The sequence below is a fragment of the Lemur catta genome, chromosome 17 (assembly GCF_020740605.2).
Source record: "Lemur catta isolate mLemCat1 chromosome 17, mLemCat1.pri, whole genome shotgun sequence".
NCBI classification, from domain to species: Eukaryota; Metazoa; Chordata; class Mammalia; order Primates; family Lemuridae; genus Lemur; species Lemur catta.
The window spans coordinates 23,919,176-23,938,210 of record NC_059144.1 but is presented as its reverse complement, the minus strand read 5'-3'; the positions used below and the strand labels follow the sequence as shown (position 1 = coordinate 23,938,210).

The following is a 19,035-nucleotide window of genomic DNA, read 5'->3' as shown; positions in this document are numbered from 1 at the left end:
TGAGGCTGCAGTGAACTGTGATGATGCCACTGCACTCTAGCCTGGGGCGACTGAGCAACTCTATCTAAAAAAAAAAAAAAAAAAAGACCCCTGAGGCCCAGAGAGCTGTGTGACTTGCCCTGTCTCACAGAAGTCAGCGGCACACCTGAAACCAAGCCCAAGACTCCTCAGCCTGATTCGGCCACTTGTTCCATCATTCAAGGGTGCCTACTGGGATTTGAAAATCAGTGCTTTTACTTCAGCCAGTGGAACCCCAGGATAACACACGCTGGAGTCTGAGGCCTATGATCTTGAGAAGGTGGTATCCTGTGGGAGGGCTTGCTGATGGTACCAAACCCTGAGCTGCAGCCGATGCTACCTGGAGCCTACTTGGGCAGAGAAGCCCCCACAGCACCTCGGGGCTGTATTACTTGGAGGGGCGGCTCTTGTTATAGATGAGGAAGTCTGAGATGTCATGCCAGACATTGCTGTCATCATAGAGGTAGGTCATGGAGGACTGCAGTGAGGGCTGCAGCGTGGGCCGGTGATACTCAAAGAGCCACAGCACGAGCCCCCACACCACTGCAGTGAACACCGGGAACAAGTCCCGCTTGGGCTCAGGGATGTAGCCCTTCTCCACACCCAGGCGGCACAGGGCAAACAGGACACGTGACAACAGGTACATGCTGATCTGCAGAGAGGGAATGACGGGGATTACTGGTAGGCGAAGCCACTGGGAACCTTCTTCCTACCCACCCCCATGCACTGATCGTGTTTTTCAAAGAGGATGTGCAAGAGGACTTGAAGTGGTATGTAGCAGGCATTTTAATATTCCTATGTATGTCTTTTATTATTCTATTCCATTAGAAATTTAAAAGAATGATACCTTTACATGCTTCAAAACAAAGAGGTAAACTGAAATGAAAAAATGACCCATAAAAGGAAAAACTGATAAATTGGATCTCATCAAACTCAATTTTTTTTTTTTTGAGACAGAGTCTTGCTCTGTTGTCCAGGCTAGAGTGCTGTGGTGTCATCATAGCTCACTGCAACCTCAAACTCCTGGGCTCAAGCCATCCTCCTGTCTCAGCCTCCTGAGTGGCTGGGACTACAAGCACTCATGACTACGCCTGACTAACTTTTTTTATTTTTTGTAGAGACAACGTCTTGCTATGTTGCTCAGGCTGGTCTCAAACTCCTGGTCTCAAGTGTTCCTACCACCTCAGCTTCCTAAAGTGCTAAGATTACAGGTGTGAGCCACTATGCCCAGCCACAACTTAAAATTTTGAGCCAGGTGTGGTAGCACACACCTATAGTCCCAGCTATTCAAGACGTTGAGGCAGAAGGATCACCTGTGCCCAGGAGTTTGAGTCCAGAGTGGGTAACATAGCAAGACCTCATGTCTAAAAAAATAAGAAATTAAAACATTTTCTCAGTGAGGTCAGGTGCAGTGGCTCACGCCCGTAATCCTAGTACTTTGGGAGGCCAAAGCAGGAGGATCACTTGAAGCCAGGAGTTCAAGACTAGCCTGGGCAACATAGCAAGATCCCATCTCAAAAAAAAAATTTTTTTTTTCTCTGTGAAAGCCCATGAGAAGATGATAAAAAGAAAAGCTACAAACTAGGAGAAGATATTTACAAACATGTGTGTGACAAAGGACTAGTATCTGGAATATATATATTTTTAAAAATCCTCAAAACTCAGTGGTTTAAAAAAGAAAGAATCCAGTTAGAAAATAGGCAAAAATGACCAGGCACGGTGGCTCACGCCTGTAATCCCAGCACTTTGGGAGGCCAAGGTGGGAAGATTGTTTGAGGCCAGGAGTCTGAAACCAGCCCAAGCAAGATAGCAAGACCTCATCTCTACAAAAAAATTTAAAAATTAGCCAGGCGTCGTGGCTAATTTTAGGGACCCTGTCTCTAAAAATAAAGTAAAATACAACAACTAGTATTTGGTCTCATCAATCATCATCATCATTCCCTATAAAAGGGAATTTTAAAACAGAAAAAGGACAAGTCACAGAGTAAGAGACAATTTTTGGATTTTAGTATTTTCTTTGATGAAAACCTTACTCCAGGGTCATTTTTTTCTTCATTTCACTAGAGAGAGTTGTTTTTTTTAAAGTTTGAGAGCTACTATAGTGATTGATTGATTGACAGAGTCTCACTCTGTCGCCCCGGGTAGTGTACAGTGGTGTCATTGTATCTTACTGCAACCTCAAACGCCTGAGCTCAAGCAATCCTCCCGCCTAGGCCTTCCAGAGTGCTAGGATTACAGGTGTGAGCCACCATGCTCTCCTTAGAGAAGTTTAAAAAAAAAAAAATCTCTGCTCCAGAGAGCAGTACATAGATTTTCAGAATCATGGAATTTCATTGAGCTGCTTGGTTGACAGATGGGGAAACTGAGGGGGAAGTGACCTTCCTAAGGTCACAGAGGGACTGGAAAATCACAGACCTCAGACATGGAAGGGTCCAAGAGCTCATCTTCTTCAACCCCATCCCTCACCTCTATACCTGACCCACGGCCCATGGCCCAACCACACCTCAGGGGAGGATCTTTACCTGGCTGTTGATGTTGTTGTTGTCTCCAAACACCAGCATGCCCCCGATGAAGGCAGCCAGGAATGAGTGAAATTGGTAGGTCTTGCCCTGCACACGGGACTGCAGGGCACAGAGACCCTTGTAGGTGAACACAAAGCAGGCCAGGTTCCGGGAGTGGGTGTACGTGGCCTGCAGGATGGCCCACAGCTTCTCCTGGAGGCTGCACAAACACAGGGAGTCCCACATGAGTGCAGGACCAGCTGGTCCAGGGTGTTTACCCACTGGGCATGCAAACTGCACCAGCCATGAAGGTCATGGCCAATGCGCATTCAATCCATGCCTCTACCCTCCAAGTCCTCAGAGCTGCTCTCTCACCTAGTTCAGGTCTTGACTCAATGCCACCTCCTCGGATAGGCCTTCCCTGATCATCCCATATAAAAGAATGCTCATCACATCCCATCCTCTCACCCTACTTCTCTTTATCACCACCTGACATTGACTTGCTTGTTTATTCTCTTCCCCCACCCCTGCCCCACCCAGGACAAGCTACTGGAAAGTGGTATCTAGATCTGGCTTGTTTATCCTCAGGACCCAGAACAGGTGTTCATATAGTAGGTGTTCAATCACTTTTTTTATTCATTCCTTTTTTCATTTAGAGAGACAAAATCTCACTATGTTCCCCAGGCTGTTCTCGAACTCCTGGGCTCAAGTGATCCTCCCACCTCAGCTTCGGAGTAGCTGGGATTATGGGCATGAGCCACCATCGCCCAGCTAATAAATATTTTCTTGAGTAAACGTGAAGAAATGTGCTGGATCTGGGGACACAATGCTGAGAACAAACAGGTCTGCCCACCACCTTCGTAGGGCTCATGTTTCAATGCGAGTGGGAAATGTAAAATAAATAATCACAAAAGAAGGGTTAAACTTTGACCTTGAGGAGCGAGCTGATGAATGGGAAAGAGTAGATGTAGAGGAGGTCAAGGGGTAGGGGGTTGTGTCTCAGGCACAGCACAGCGGAGGGCCCTGAGGAGGGACCGGGCGTGGGCGGTAAGGGAACAGAGAGAAGCCACGGTGGCCTCCAGCAGAGAATGCGTGAGGAGAAGGATGCGGGGCAGCGGCAGCAGAGCCATGCTGAGTTTTGTTTTCGTTCCGAGAAGTGAACATTTTAAGTGGAGGTGATTCAGTTTATGTTTTAAAAATCACTAGGGGGCAGCAAGGAGACGGCAGGGAGAGGGACACAGTGTACTCCTCAATTCAGGAAAGGCAAACTCAAGTGCCCTCAAGGTTAGACAAGGACCATAACTGAGCGAGGTGGGTCCACTGGGCCCTGTGGAAATCTGCCAGGTGGGTGGGGACACCAGGCAGCTGGTTCTCGGCCCAGGCAAACATGGGCCCCAGGGTTGCTGGTTCTAAGGCAAGAAAGCTGGATTACCATGTGAAATCTCCCAGTTTTTAAATGTAGGCACTAATCCTGCCTTCAAAACATTTCTAGAGACTGACCACTCTTCTCCCTTCCACTGCCACCACCAACGTCCAAGCTACCATCGCTGCTCACTTGGATCATTGCCACAGCCACCAGTGTAAACCTACTTCTGCCTTTGTGCGGCCCCTCCGCCCTCCTCCCATACCAATCTCTTCTTAACCTGGCAGCAAATTTTTACCCTTCACACTGTTAAAACCTAAGTCAAATAATGGCACACTCCTGCTCAAAATCTTACAGCAATCTCCTGATTAAAGGTAAAAGCCAAACTCCTCTCTTCTCTAAGGTCTAAAGCTGGAGAGAACCAATGTAGGTTTCTGCTGTGACCCGCCTCTCTGTCTTCTCTCCCCTTCAATCCCTCCCCTCTAGGCCTGGTGCCATGCTCAGCCTGTAATCCTAGCATTCTGGGAGGTCAGGGCGGGAGGATTGCTTAAGCTCAGGAGAGCAGCCTGAGCAAGAGTAAGACCTCGTCTCTACTAAAAATAGAAAAATTAGCTGGGCATTGTGGCGTCCGCCTATAGTCCCAGCTACTTGGGAGGCTGAGACAAGAGGATTGCTTGAGTCCAGGAGTTTAAGATTGCAGTGAGCTACAATGATGCCACTGCACTCTACCCCGGGTGACAGAGCAAGACTCTGTCTCAAAAAAAAAAAAAAAAAACCAAAAAACAAAACAAAACAAAAAAACCCTCACCTCCAGCCTCCTCACACTCACCTGGCATGATCCCACATCAAGCCCCTTGCAGCCTAGAGCACTGTTTCCCCTGAGAGCCACTTGGTCAACCCTTTCATCTCCTGCAAGTCTTTACTCCAATGTCACTTTCTCAAGTTGGCCTTCCCTATTTAATTTTGCAACCTGCCCCTCCACCCAGCACCTCCCATCCCCTTTCCCTCTTGCCCTGCTCTATTTTTTCTTTTCCACAGCCATATCACCTTCTAACATACCATACACTTTCCTTATTTACTGTGTTTCTTTTTTGCCACCCCCTGCTGGAATGTGAGTTCTAGGAGGGCAGGATCATTGTCTGTTTTGTTGACTGCTATATCCCCACACCTAGAATAATGTCTGGCACATAATAGATGCTCAATAAACATTTGCTGAATGAAGGAGTTCAATTTTTAAAAAATGATTTGGAGGGAAAAAACAAAACAAATAAAAACAAAAATACAAAAAGAAAACCTTGTGAGTTGGATGTAGCTGGTAGGCTGTCAGCCTGTGATTCCTGTTAGCTCCATGTGAGTCCACACATAACAACTAGGCTGCACATGTTTTCTGAGAAGTGCCTTAGGGGAAGACTTATGGAGATCAGAGGAAGGCCATGATGCTTGAATGAGAGAGGAGAGATCAGGGACAACTTCCTAGAAGAAGTGATCCTCAGAGAACTGGTATGGGTTGCCAGGAGGGAAATCAAAGTGGGGTGAGAGAGGAAAGGCATTCCTGGAAGGGGGTACTGCAGGAGCAAATGTGTGGAGGTAGAACCACACATGGCACTGCACGGAATGGCGGTGAGTTGTGTGTCCCCAGGGTGGACATAATGAGGATACAGCCGAGGCCAGGCTGCAAAATGCCTTGAAGGCCAGGCCTGGAAGCTGGGCTTCTTTAGAGGACACAAGGGAGTTTTAGCAGGGAGAACAGGGTCAGAGTTAGACTTTAGGAGGTGTGGCGGGGGGACAGGCTAGACTCGGGGAGGAAGCTACTGCAGCCATCCTGGCCCTGAGGGCTGACCACATTCTCTCCCAGTTTGAGAGGGATCCAGAGGGTGGGTACCTGCCACTCCGGAAGAGGAAGGTCATGACCAGTGCATGAGGGGCCCGGATTTTGGTTCCATAGCTGCAGAAACAGAAGAACACAGTTACTACAGCATCAGTGTATCGTGGCATCCTGGGCTGTCCCTCTGACTCCTTGTTCCCTCTCCCCATCCCAATTCTAACACATCTCTGGGAGGGGAAATAATGCTGGCTTTCCAGTTAGATCTGGATTCGAATCTCAGCTCTGACACTTCCTGGTAGTGTGCTCTTGGGCTTGTCATTTAACTTCTCTGAACCTCGGTTTCCCCAAGCATAAATAGGGATGTTAAATCTCAGAGGGGTGGTTATCATTTTCATGGAAGGAGATGGTGTATATAAAAAGTCTCCACCAACCTTGTTCAACTGGCTTCGTGGAAACGCTCCCTCAGTTCCATCCCCACGTTCCCACTGCACCCAGTCTCATCTTTTAAAAACGTAAATCTCATCACCTTACTCCTAGCTTAAAAGCCTTTCCCCTACTCAAAGCACAGAGCTCAGGCTCCTCCCTATGCCCTTGACCATGCAGCAGGCCACAGCCCCTCCTCCTACCTCACCCCAGGCCCCTCTTCTCCTGCTGCAGACACAGTGGCTTTCCTGGAGCACCTCTGACAAATCGGTAATCTCTGCTTCTGATCTTTGTCCAGGCTGCTCCCTACACCTGGAGTGTCCTCCCTTGTGCCCACCCAGCTACCTTTTCCTCAGCCACCCTCAGCAGGGCCCTCTGCAAAGGCTTTCTGATGCTTCAGCCTAGGTTTGGGCAACATTCTCATTGACACAGATCCCCATACTTCTCTGTAGCACTTTACACTCCCAATTTAATGACTCAATTATTCCTAATCATCATTATTATTATTCCTAATTATTTATTCTATTATAATCATCTCTTTCCTGCACTAGACTGTGGGCTCTGTGAGGGCAGGGAATGTGTCTGGCTTCTTTGCAGAGTCCCCAGTACCCTGCATGGTACCTGACATGTAGTATGTGCTCAATAAATGATTGTTGACTGACTGATTCTAGAACAGCCCTAATTACCTGTGAGGGAATGTAATTTCTAGAAGGTTCTATCTTCAGCTTGGTCCATCTTAAAGTTAACAAATTCCCTCAGTTAAGTAACATCGTACTTCCTTCCACCTATTCAAAATGTATCTCTTTTCAACTATTATACACAGGAGGACCTCGACATTGTAAAAACACATTTAAAAAAAATCTGGAAGGAAATATGCCACGATGTTATTAGCAATGTCCCCTGTGCTGGAGGAATATGGGAATTTATTTTTGTTTGCTTTTTTAATTTTTTTATACTTCCAAAATGATTTATAATGATTAAGCATTGCTTTTAAAATTATTAAACATTTTTAATGTTACATAATGGCCTCTTTTTAAGATTCAAACCTCTTCTCCCTGACCCTCCTTTCACCTACTTATTTGAACATCCGTGGATTATGTGAACAAAAGCATGTTCATCTTCATTGTTTTAACTCAATAGGTTAAATGAGTTACCCATATACTCAAATGGGTAGTAGAAAGAAAATGGTCCTTGGTGGCAAAGCCCTGCCATGTTTTGCTGTGTGAACTTGGATAAATCACTTACCCTCTCTGAGCCTCCCTTCTCCACTCAATAAAAGGTATTCTCCATTTCACAGAGTTGCTTTTGGCAGTTAAGAGTGTAGCATGTGTAAAAGTTCCTGCCTCAATTAATATTAGTGTCTCTTCTTATTCTTCTTTATTGGACATTCCCTACCCCATCTCTGACCAAGTTTTCCAAGCATCCAACCCTGGTCTTACCAGGTTACAAGGTCTAAAAATCCTTGACAGCCTCCTTAAGACAATGGCCATGAGCCATACACTGTTGTCACCTGAACATATGTGAATGTCCACTGCAGGCTTGTTTGAAACAAAAAAAGACTGGAATCAAATCCAGGTCCATCCACAGACTGGGAAATAAATAATGGTTCCACCATTCGGTGGAATACTACATAGCTATAAAAGAATGAGGTAGCTTTATGTACACTGATAGGGAGCGTATGCACGATTTATTAGAGCAAGATATACAGCCGTGTGTGCAGCATAGCAATAATTGTGTAAAATGAAATTCTTCTGTAAATCTAAAATTATTTCAGAATAGCAATTTTTAAAAAGAGTGTGTGAAAAGAATACATGTATGTGTTTGTATATGCATATAATATTTCTGGAGAAAGATGTAAGAGACTGGACACAGGGGTTGCCCCCAGGGAGGGGGACTGGGTGACAGAGGGATGGGGTGGGCAGGACATTTTAGCATCTAACTTTTTATGCCTTTGTGCATGTGTTATCTAATTTAAAAAAATAAAATTAAAGAAATTTAAAATGTTAACTATTTACTTATTTTTTGCAACTGGGTCCTGCTCTATTGCCCCATCTAGAGTGCAGTGGCATCATCATACCTCACTACAACCTCAAACTCCTGGGCTCCTGCCTTAGCCTCCTGAGTAGCGGGAACTACAGGCATGTGCTACCATGCCCAGCTAATTTTTCTATTTTTTGTAGAGACGGAGTCTTGCTCTTGCTCAGGCTGGTCTCAAACTCTTGGCCTCAAGCAATCTTCCCACCTAAGCCTTCCAGAGTGCTAGGATTACAGGCATGAGCTATTGTGCCTGACCAAAATGTTAACAATTTTTTTTTTTTTGAGACAGAGTGTCACTTTGTTGCCCACGCTAGAGTGAGTGCCGTGGCGTCAGCCTAGCTCACAGCAACCTCAAACTCCTGGGCTTAAGCAATCCTACTGCCTCAGCCTCCCGAGTAGCTGGGACTACAGGCATGCACCACCATGCCCGGCTAATTTTTTCTATATATATTTTTACTTGTCCAGATAATTTTTATTTCTATTTTTTTAGTAGAGACGGGGTCTCACTCAGGCTGGTCTCGAACTCCTGACCTCCAGCAGTCCACCCGCCTCGGCCTCCCAGAGGGCTAGGATTACAGGCGTGAGCCACCACGCCTGGCCCAAAATGTTAACAATTTAAGGCTGATGTTACTATTGTGGAGGCCATGCTGAATCACTTACCTTCTCCCCTGCCTAGTAGTGGGCAGGAGGGCCAGGACCCCCATCCTAGCCCCAGAGAGCTCTCTTCCCCCAGTACCCTACAAAGACACATCTTGTTCTCCTGAACAAAGAGGGCCTCAGCTTCCTCTGGTTAGTCAGGGATAAAGGGTCATTCCTTGCACTCCAGACATAAGCAGAATAGTGCCCCCACCTCCCTACATCTGCCAAGCCCCTTCCCGAACTCTTCAAACTCAGATGGGAGCTGCTTACTCTCTTGTTCATGGGATTACTCCTGAAAAAACAGATGCCCTAGATTAAAAAGGACTTTAAGGACATAATGACAACTGCAATGTGATGTTCTGGAGCATCTTGGCCAGGACAAACTAGCTGTAAAGGACATCTGTGGGACAACTGGGACAATTTGATTTTTTTTTTTTTTTTGAGGGTCTCACTCTGTCAGCCAGGCTAGAGTGCAGTGGCATCAGCACAGCCCACTGCAACCTGAAACTCCTGGGCTCAAGCAATCCTCCTGCCTCAGCCTTACAAAGTGCTAGGATTCCAGGCATGAGCCACTGCACCTGGCCAATTGGACTACTGACTGGATAATAATATTATAGAATTATTAACTTATTAAATGGAATTGTGAAAATTTAGCCATATAGTAAAATACCCTTAGTTTTAGAGATGCATATTGAAACATTTTTAGGAGTGGAACATCAAAGCAAGTTAAAATTTTAAAAAGTTCAAACATCTCAGACATCTAAGTCAGCCTCCCTAAACAAATGGGCTCTCTTCACATACCGCATATTTTTTCCACCTCCAGGCCTTTGGGCAAGCCATTCCGTCTGCCTGGGCAGCCCTTCTCTCCCTGACAAATTCCATCTCAGCCTTCAAAATATCACCATCACCTCCTCTGGAAAGCATTCTTGATCGCCTCTTACTGCCATGGTAGTTTAATCATCAGACTTTGAGCCTTTGGACTAAGTCCTTACAGATACGCACAGCATCTTAGCACTAACCAGAGGGGGATCATTACCTCAGAGCACCCCTGTATGGGTGAGCTTACTGTTTCCATTTCACAGAGGAGGAAACTGAGGTCAGAAAAGTGTTGCTCAGCTTTTAAAATGAAGAAACTGGGATTACAGCCTAAGGGCCTAACCTCAGAAAGTGCTTGCTCAGGCTGGGAAGGTCCTCTGAGGTCACACAGAGGAAGAGCTGGAGTGGGGGCAGGTAAAAAGTCAGCACTGCGCAATGCCTGCTGGCAGCATGGCCTGTGGGATTCCTATTCATTCCTGCCTTGCCCTGTGAATAGCTTGGCAAAGGAGCCACTGACATTATCTCAGGGTCATACCAGTGGGTGACTGATATAATCTGGCCAGACTCCGTGGGAATGAGCTTCTACCTGACTCTGAGTGCACATGGAAGCTAAGAGTCTGGCATTGGAATTGGGTATCCCTGGGTTTGAATCCTGGCTCCAACCCTGACCTAGTGATGTGACTGTGGGCAAGGGGTTTACTTCTGAGCCACAGCCTTTTCTTTTTTTTTTTTTTTTTTGTTTTTTTTGTTTTTTTTGTTTTTTTGAGACAGAGTCTCACTTTGTTGCCCAGGCTAGAGTGAGTGCCATGGCGTCAGCCTAGCTCACAGCAACCTCAAACTCCTGGGCTCAAGTGATCCTACTGCCTCAGCCTCCCGAGTAGCTGGGACTACAGACATGCACCACCATGCCCGGCTAATTTTTTTCTATATATATTTTTAGTTGGCCAGATAATTTATTTCTGTTTTTAGTAGAGACGGGGTCTCGCTCAGGCTGGTCTTGAACTCCTGACCTCGAGCGATCCACCCGCCTCGGCCTCCCAGAGTGCTAGGATTACAGGCGTGAGCCACCGCGCCCGGCCTCACAGCCTTTTCATGTGGAAAATGGAGGCAATGGCAATTCCTACTTTGCATATATTCGTTCATTCAATAAATATTCAAGTATCTATTACGTACCAGGTGCTAGGAATACATCAAGGAACAAAATATATAAAAATTTCTGTCCTCATGAAGCTCACTTTCTAGTAAGAAAGATAGACTATAAAAACAAGATACAGGCCAGGCACAGTGGTTCACACACATAATCCCAGCACTATGGGAGGCCGAGGTGGGAGGATCGCTTGAGGCCAGCAGTTTGAGTCTAGCTTGGACAACACAATGAGATCCCATCTCTACAAAAAATAATTTTAAAAAATTAGCCCTGCATGGTGGCGGGCACCTGTAGACCCAGCTACTCAAGAGGCTGAGGCAGGAGGATCCCTTGAGCCCAGGAGTTGGAGGTTGCAGTGACCTATGATCATGCCACTGCACTCCAGCCTGGGAGACAGAGTGAGATTCCACCTCTAAACAAAAAAAAACAAGCAAGATACAGAAGAGAACTACGTAGTGTCGGACGTCAGATGGTGACAAGTACTATAGAGAAAAATAAAGTAAAAAAGGAGGTGGGAAGTTCAGGGATGGCCTCAATGAGGAGGTGACACTTAAAAAGAGGCTTGAAGAAGGTGAGGGAGTAAACTAGGCTGGCATCCGTGTGAATATAACAATAGTAACAACAGCCAAAAAAACTATGTCTATATAGATAGATCAGGTGTTGTGCTGCACATTTCACACATATTTACTCAATCCTGATTGTGTAAGTGCTGTTACCATGCCAAGTTTATAGAAATTGAGGCTTGGAGAAACTAATGACTTGCTCAAGACCACACAGGTAAGTGGGACCAGGGTTCAACATGAGGATGAGGCAGTCTACAGCCTCACCACTATGACGTGTTGCCACTAGGATGCCAACTCCAGGGGGACACAGGCCTTTGTCTTGTTTGTTCTCTGCTTTGTCCCCAGTTTTAGCACAGTAGGCCCCCAATAAATGATGGCTGTTATACATGGGGTTTAAAGGAGGCCAAGCTCCTCTCTCTGGGCACCAGCCAAGAGAAATGACCTTAAGACCTCCTCTCGTGCAGGTATGATGGCCAGAATAATTGCAGCTTCTTTTACATTCATTGCCATGTCCCAGGAGCCCCTTGTGCCAAATAAGAACTTGGCACTGGAGTCCTGCAGATGAGGAGTGGAAAGCAGGATGCGAGCCCACGGGCAGCTTAATGGAGGGAGCATAGGCATAAGGCATCCATCTGCCTGATTAAGGCCAGAGGCCAGTTTCCCATTGTGCAGATGGGGCCACTGAGGCCAGACAGGCCCAAGAGCACACAGCGAGGTGGGGTGAACTGGACCCAAATGAGGGGAAACAGGGGATGGCATGGAAGCGGTCAAAGCAAAAGGGCCAAGTTGCAAAGCACGGAGGTCCCTGAAATTGTGCAGTGGGAGCTTGGGCTCAGAGCTGGGAAGGCGCTCGGAACCCAAAATTCAGCTCCCCTTACAGAGATGGTGAACATCGAAACCTAGAGACACAAGAGGGTCGCTCCAAAGCACACAGCACGATGTCGCCGGCCCTGGAACCCGTGCCTCCGACCCCAGCCAGTACGGTCCCTGAGCCCCAGCCCGGTCCGATGGCCCCACTCACACGGCCCCGTTCCGAAAGCCCTTAACCATGGCCAATGCAGCGTGGTAGCGACGCTTGCGCAGCAGTGTGTTGACAGCCAGGAGCAGGGCCCGCAGCTGCGGCGGAGCGGCCATACCGCGAGCCGCGCGCGGGGCTGAGGTACAGAGCTGGAAGCGAACTGACAGCCCGGGATTCCAGCCGAACTGTCCTCGGCGCCTAGGCCGCGCCGCCACGTCATGGCGCCCATAGGCTAGGTCTGCTGTCACTCATGCAGGAAGAGCCAGTTACAGAGCGCACTCGTCTCACAAGGGGAAACGGACGAGCCCATTCTTCGGACTAGCTCTCTGATTGGAAAAGAAAGGAGAGCTTGTAACCAATCATAGTGGGCTCCGTCTGACTCACCCTCAGGAAGGTCATACACCCAGATTTGTCCAATCAGAAGACACTTCCCTTTGGGACGCGTTTGGTTCACGCGTGGGCTTGGAATGAGCTGTGTACTTGGCGGGAGGTTTCCTGGAAGAGGGACCGCCCTCCTTAGAGTTGGGGTGAGTGAACAAGGCGTCATCTTTACACATGACAGTTCTGAGTAGCGATCTTCTCAGAGTGTAAAATCACACGGCACCCTCAGTGCGTTCGATTTATAAAATCCAAACTCCTCCCCAAGACCCACAAGAGAAGATCTGTGATCTGGCCCCTGCTTTCCTCTCTCACCCCACAGTCTATCACTTGTCACTTCATTCCTCTCCAGCCAAACTGGCCTCCTTCCTGTTCCTTGAGCATGCCAAGAACCCTTCTATCATAGGGCCTTCGCTCTTGCTGTTTCCCTGCCTGGTATGCATCACCCTCAGCTGTTCCCATGGCTGGCTTCTCCTCAACCTTCAGGTTTCAGCTCAAATGCCACCTCATCAGAGAGGCCTTCCTAGATGTCCATCTACTCTGATTCATTAACCTGTTTGGTTTTTTTTTTTTTCCTTCATGGAATTTTTCATACTTTAAAATTGTTTGTTTACAACATGTTCATTGCCCATTTCCCTTACCAGACTGTCGATTCTGTGAAGGCAGAAACCTTGTTTGTCTTGTTTTCTGCTTTAATCTCAGTACTTGGCACATGGTGGGTCCCCAACACATGCTTGTTGAAGCAATACACAATTTTGGCCTGCCATCTCCCAGAGCATTGATATGTGACATTTACATATGACATCATTGCATAGAGCTGTCACTGGATAATAGCTACACATCGAGTGGTGACTGACTTGTGAGGGTGTCCCCTGGTACTTGGGCCACATGGTATTTACCTGTGATGTTATTTCCTCCTGTCAGAGAAAGAACAATTTCAGAAATCAGTGAAGGAGAGAGTTGTGCTGGATCTATTTTATCACTGAAACTAGATTTTCTGGAGTTTTTCTTTTTTAACAGTGGACTATTAATAGTTTACTCAGTTAATCCTTCCTCTGAAAGTAGTGACTATGTTAGATCACATATAAAAATATCCTCTTAAAAACGCTGAAGTGCTTTAAAGTATGAGGAATGCCCAGGCCAATTACTGAGTGAAAGGCAGCAACCAGACAGTTAACAGGAGGATTGGGATGTTGAAGAACCACAGCCACTAATGACTTGAGAGCATTTGTCAGTATTGAACCTGTGAGTTTCAGTTTATCAACCACAGGAGGAAAGAGGGACAAAAGTGAAAGTCCAGGGCCTGCCGGAAGTGGGGAGTCTTACAGCAGAATCTCCTCACATTAAGCTGAGATTCCGAAGAGTTTCCTCCAAGTCTAATGTGATATGAACCTGCTGTACAGTCTGCACCACTAGCCCCAAGGAACTGCAGAACAAGTTGCCTTGGTGTGAGCAGAACAGTTGAAGGTAAATGAAACGGGACTTTTTTTAAAAGCTCTTCTTTGGGAAGTTGTGACCATTGATGAGTCCTTTTGTGACCCAGAGAGTAAAGCCTGGTAGATCAAAAAATCTCAGGCCAGGAATAAGGAACCTAGTTTGAAGTGATAACTGACTGGAAGTGCCCCTAAACCCTCAGCAAAAAGCAAATACAAAGCCTCTCTGGAGCAGGACACATCCATCTTTGGCTTCAGGAATCCACTACGAATAATTTTTCTAGGGTGATGAACAGCAAATAATCAGAGATAACCAGTCCTTCAACACAACATGAAGAAAAATCAACAGTTCAACACAGATTTCAAGTATTACAATTCACAGATACAAGTTTTTTTTTAATGTTCACAGAAAATTTTAAAGCTGGAAAATAGCTACTGGGAACAGAAAACTATTTTTTTTAATGTCAAATTTGAAAAGGAACCAAACAGAACCTTCTAGAAATATCACCTACTGCTCCCATGAAGAATCAGTCCCTAAGCCCTGACACATGGCCCAGAATCAGGAGAGGGTGTTTGGAAACTAGTTGGTTTGGCACTAAGTTCTTCCTGGGCACTCTCTTTTGCTAAGTCATTTTTCACGTAGATAAGTAGGTTTCTGCCCTCAAGGAGCCTCCCGGCCTGCTAAGGATAAAGAGTTGCCATAATGGGAACACTTACTGTCTGGTGACCTTTTTTAATTTTGTCACTCTGAGTTCCTCAGGACAGGGCCTGTTTATTCACATTTTCCCAGAGGAATAAAATTTATATAATGAGTATTTACTGTGTGCCAGGGATTGTTTCCTGAATGCTTTATTAACCATTTCATTCTCACAGCATCCCTGGTAGGTAGGTACTATAACGATGACCACTTAACCTATGGGAAACTGAGGCACAGAGAAGCAAAGTAACATGCCCAAGATGAGGCCTCTCTCCTTGGCTTGCAGATGGCTGTCTTCTCACTGTGTCCTTACATGGTCACCCCATCTATGTGTGTGTCCTAATTTCATCTTCTTATAAGGGTGTCAGTCATATTGGATTAGGGCCCACCTATATGACCTCATTTAACCTTAATTACCCCTTTAAAGACCCTATCTCCAAATATAGTCCCATTCTGAAGTACTGCAGGCTAGGACATTGACATATGAATTCGGGTGGGGGACACAATTCAGTCCGTAACAGCCACCATGCTTTGCTGCCTCCTACCAATACCAACAAACCTAACAAGATGTCAGGACCCAGCATTGCTTTGTGTCTGAACTTTCTTCCCCCTGCAGCTGGCAGTCTGGTTTAAGCTGCTTATGACTCTCCCCTCCCTATAGAGAAGTTAACTTTTCTGGGGTGGCTGGAACACTCACTGTGGAGTGGGACATTTGAAATTTCCCAAACCTTCCCTCTTCCCTGCTTGGCTCCACACCTGGAATTACTACATTACTTACCCCAGGAGTCTCTAAGCTGTGATTGGATTCTGTTCAGTGCCAACCAGTGGCCCTGAGGGAATGGGACATGGGACTGGTAAGTTTTTGGCGGAGGAAGAGATGGCAATAAGGGGTGGAAAGTTTGCAATGGGGGTAGCCTGCCTGGGGAGCCTGCTGGCAGTGGGGCCTCTCCCTCCCTGAATCTCACTCAGTTGTCCTATATGTCAAGCCTTCAGTCAAGCATTTCCCAAGTTGCCTCTGTGCCAGGCTGTGAGGTCCAACCTGAATGGATGCAGTGCCTCCCCTGTTTAAAGGGCTCCCTCTTAAGGGGGTGAAGAAAAAGAGAACTGCCAATAGCCAGAGAATATCACATGACAGGGGTTGTACCAGGTACTGTGAGAATCTAGAATGGCAAAGGAGGGATAGAATTCACCCCTGGAGATCTGGAAAGCTTCTCAGAGGAGGCAAGAAGCCAAGCTCCTATTGTTGCAATGAGGGATGGCATTTCAGAAAGAGTACTTGGAAACCAGTATCATACGTTGTAATTAAATAACTTTTAAGATTTAATGTCTGTCTTTTTCCCTCCCCCCTAACTCTCTGGGAAAGGACCACGTGTTTCCAGAGCCATCACAGCCATGCACAGCAGGCCCTCAACAAGCAGCCCAGGGAGCATGAATGAAGAGGAGACAGGGGTCAGTGTGTGATGGGGGCTCCGAATGATGGGCGCCTCTCTCATCCTGTGAGACCCAGATGGGGCCCCTAAGAGGCTGGGCTGGGAGTGGCTGAGGCGGGCATTGGGGGTTTATGTGACAGAAATGGGGTATCTGGAGGCAGGGATGGGAGGTCCTCAGCAGGTGGAAATGAGGGGTTATGTAACAGCCTTGAGGGAATCTCTGAGAGACGATGGGGATTAAGCCCAGGCCGAGAAGGGAGTCACATGAGGACAGGTGGGTCCCAACAGGCAGAGATGAGGGTCGCTGTGGGAGGGGGAGTGGGAAGTATATGACAGGGGATGGGAATCTGTGTTGCACAGTTGGAGGGGGTCCTTGTGACAGAGTTGGGTGGTCTGGGGCAGGTGGGAACGGGGCTGTTGTTGCAGAGCTGGGGGACACATGCAGTGGGAATGGGGGAGTGTGTCAGAGTTGGGGGGTCAGGTCGGTGAGGTGGAGACGGAGGTTCAGATAATAGGGCTGGCGGGGTCCCGTGTGTGGCGCACATAGGGGTACCGACGTCAAGTTGGACGTTCAAGTGAGGAGGGTATAGGGGGCCCACATGCGCCGGCGGCTGAGTCATCCAGGCGGGTCCGGGGACCCTGTGCATGCTGGGGTTCCCGCGAGCCAAGCCTCGGGTTCCAGGGCTGGGGGCTCGACGGCGGCTCCCGGGCGCCCCCTGGCGGCCCCGCGCCGCCGCGGCTCCCACAATGCTCGCGTAGCCCCGCTTCAGCTCCCGCGGCGGCGGCTCCAAGATGGCGCAGGCGATCTTTGAGGCCCTGGAGGGTGAGCGGCGGCGGGGCCGGGGGAGGCGGCTGTTCCGCGCTGCACCCCCTCCCGCCGCGTCCTCGCTGCGCCCGACTTAGGGCGCGCGGCGGCCGCGGGGCGGAGGGCGCCGGGGCCGGAACAGCCTGTGGGCGGGAGGGGCACGGGCAGGAACAGCCGCTGGAGCCGCGGCCCGGCGGGGGAGGGGAGAGAGGGGACCGGAACAGCCGGGAGAGTCCAGGCCCGGCAGGGGGGCACCGGGCCCGGAACAGCCGGGGAGAGCCGGCCTGGCGGGGAGGGGGCCGCGGGACCGGAACAGCTGCACGCCGCGGGGCCTCGGGCCGGCGCGGGAGGGGCTTCCCGGAGGGAACAGCCGGGGACGGGGCAGGCCGGGCCTGGAACAGCCGCGGCGAGGGCTGGGGCTCCACGGAAGCGGGTCCGGCAGGGCTGCGCCGAGGGGACCGGTGGTGCGGGAGCAGCTGCAGGGTGGGAGGGCCTTGGCGGCCTGACCACGAAGAACTTCTGCTGAGCCATCGGTGTGCCTTGTGCTGGAATGTAGTCTCTTAAATTCAGACCAGGAGAGGAGAGGCGCCACCTGTATGCAAGGCCGGAATGTGGAGCTCGCAGACCCAAACCAGCAAACAGTGGGTGCCTGCCCTGTGCACCAGGCTGGGTGCAGTTTTACAAACTCAGACCGAGAAACGATGGGTGCTGGCCATGTACCTGCCCGGGACGTGGTGCTCCTAGACCCAAGCCTGTAAACACTGGATGCCAGCTGACTGTCCTGTGTTCTGCCACGGATGGGAGTGGTCCTCAGGCTCAGGGAATTGTGGGCTTTGGAGACAGCAAACACTGAGCGCCTCCATGTGCACCTGCTGGGCGTCAGGGAGGAAGGACAGCCTTAGTCACTTGGGGCCATGGCACACAGTAGTCACTGTGGGAGATACAGACCAATGATGTTTTGGGGAGGGTGGGATGAGATGCATATACAGATAGGGTGCAAACTGGAAGTACTGGGAGTGTGAGGCTGAGGCTTTGAGTCCTGCAACTCCCGAGATCTCAGCCACTTCCCTTCACTTCTTGGAGGATCGGAGTTTTCACCAGGAAATGGGTAAACCCCCCCCCATCTAGAGTGGTTCAGTTTCAGGAATACTCATTGAGTCAGGAACAGTCCCTGCCCCACAATCTGGTGAGGGAGATAAATTATAGGCCAAGCAATTATTAGAAATTATGGAATTATAAATGGGGGTGGGGTGGGGGTGGGGAGGAGCAAAAACCTACCTGATGGGTACAATGAACACCATTTGGGTAATGGGCACATCTATAGCCGGAACTCAAACATTACAAAAGAGATACATGTAAGCTAAAACATTTGTACTCCCTTAATATTTTGAAATTAAAAAGAGAAATTATGGAATTAGAGAAAAGGTAAAAGGTGTCCTCCTGTCTCACCTCCCCGCTGTTCCTCTGGCCCCCTCCAGTCTGTTCCCAGAGCAGCCTGCACAGACTGTGCTGCTCCCTCGCTGAAAACCTTTTCTTAGCTCCGCACTGATCCCAAAATAAAGTTTAGAAGCTTCATCAAACCCATGGAGGCCTCATTTTCTAGCTGCTCACCCACACTGAACTGTGGATCCTAGGAGACCTCTCTCCCCCTAGGGCTATGCAAATGCAGCTCCCACTGCCTGAGTCATTCCAGTGACCCTCAATGACTCTCTTCCCTGGATCTCTACAGTTTATTTTCCTCACAGCAGGAAAGCCAGCTGAGGTTGTCTAGTGGAGAACTGATGGTGGCCAGGGGACAGCTGTGGGGATGGAGAGAAAGTGGCTTTGAGACGTATTTGGGAGGCAGAATAGGCTAGGCTTGCCAAAGGACTAGAAATGGGGGGGTGGGGAGGGAGGAGCAGTGGGTTGAGGGAAGAATCAAGGGGTAGCCCAGGGGCTATGG

At 48.6% G+C, this 19,035-nt stretch overlaps 2 protein-coding genes across 6 annotated transcripts in view; one reads left to right on the top strand and one right to left on the bottom strand.

Moving 5' to 3' along the window:
• Positions 1-68: 68 nt before the first annotated feature.
• PXMP4 (peroxisomal membrane protein 4) lies at positions 69-12,573 on the bottom strand. Of its 2 annotated transcripts, XM_045528806.1 has the most exons (4): positions 12,354-12,573; positions 5,765-5,827; positions 2,541-2,739; positions 69-670 (listed from the first exon to the last, which is right to left on the bottom strand). In XM_045528806.1, the coding sequence occupies exons 1-4, from the start codon at positions 12,464-12,466 to the stop codon at positions 407-409; spliced, it is 639 nt and encodes a 212-aa protein (XP_045384762.1). In that variant the 5' UTR covers positions 12,467-12,573; the 3' UTR covers positions 69-406. The 2 variants fall into 2 exon arrangements, with proteins under 2 accessions (XP_045384762.1, XP_045384763.1); XM_045528807.1 differs by lacking the exon at positions 5,765-5,827 and having other exon boundaries at positions 12,354-12,525.
• Positions 12,574-16,208: 3,635 nt separating this feature from the next.
• ZNF341 (zinc finger protein 341) overlaps positions 16,209-19,035 on the top strand; it is a 36,299-nt gene continuing 33,472 nt past the window's right edge. For 2 of the 4 annotated variants that reach the window (XM_045528796.1, XM_045528795.1), the window contains exon 1: positions 16,934-17,111. In XM_045528796.1, the coding sequence (XP_045384752.1) occupies positions 17,081-17,111 (31 nt within the window). In that variant the 5' untranslated portion in view covers positions 16,934-17,080. Of the gene's footprint in view, positions 16,308-16,933; positions 17,112-19,035 lie in introns of those variants that run through there. The other 2 variants (XM_045528797.1, XM_045528798.1) reach the window with 2 other exon arrangements.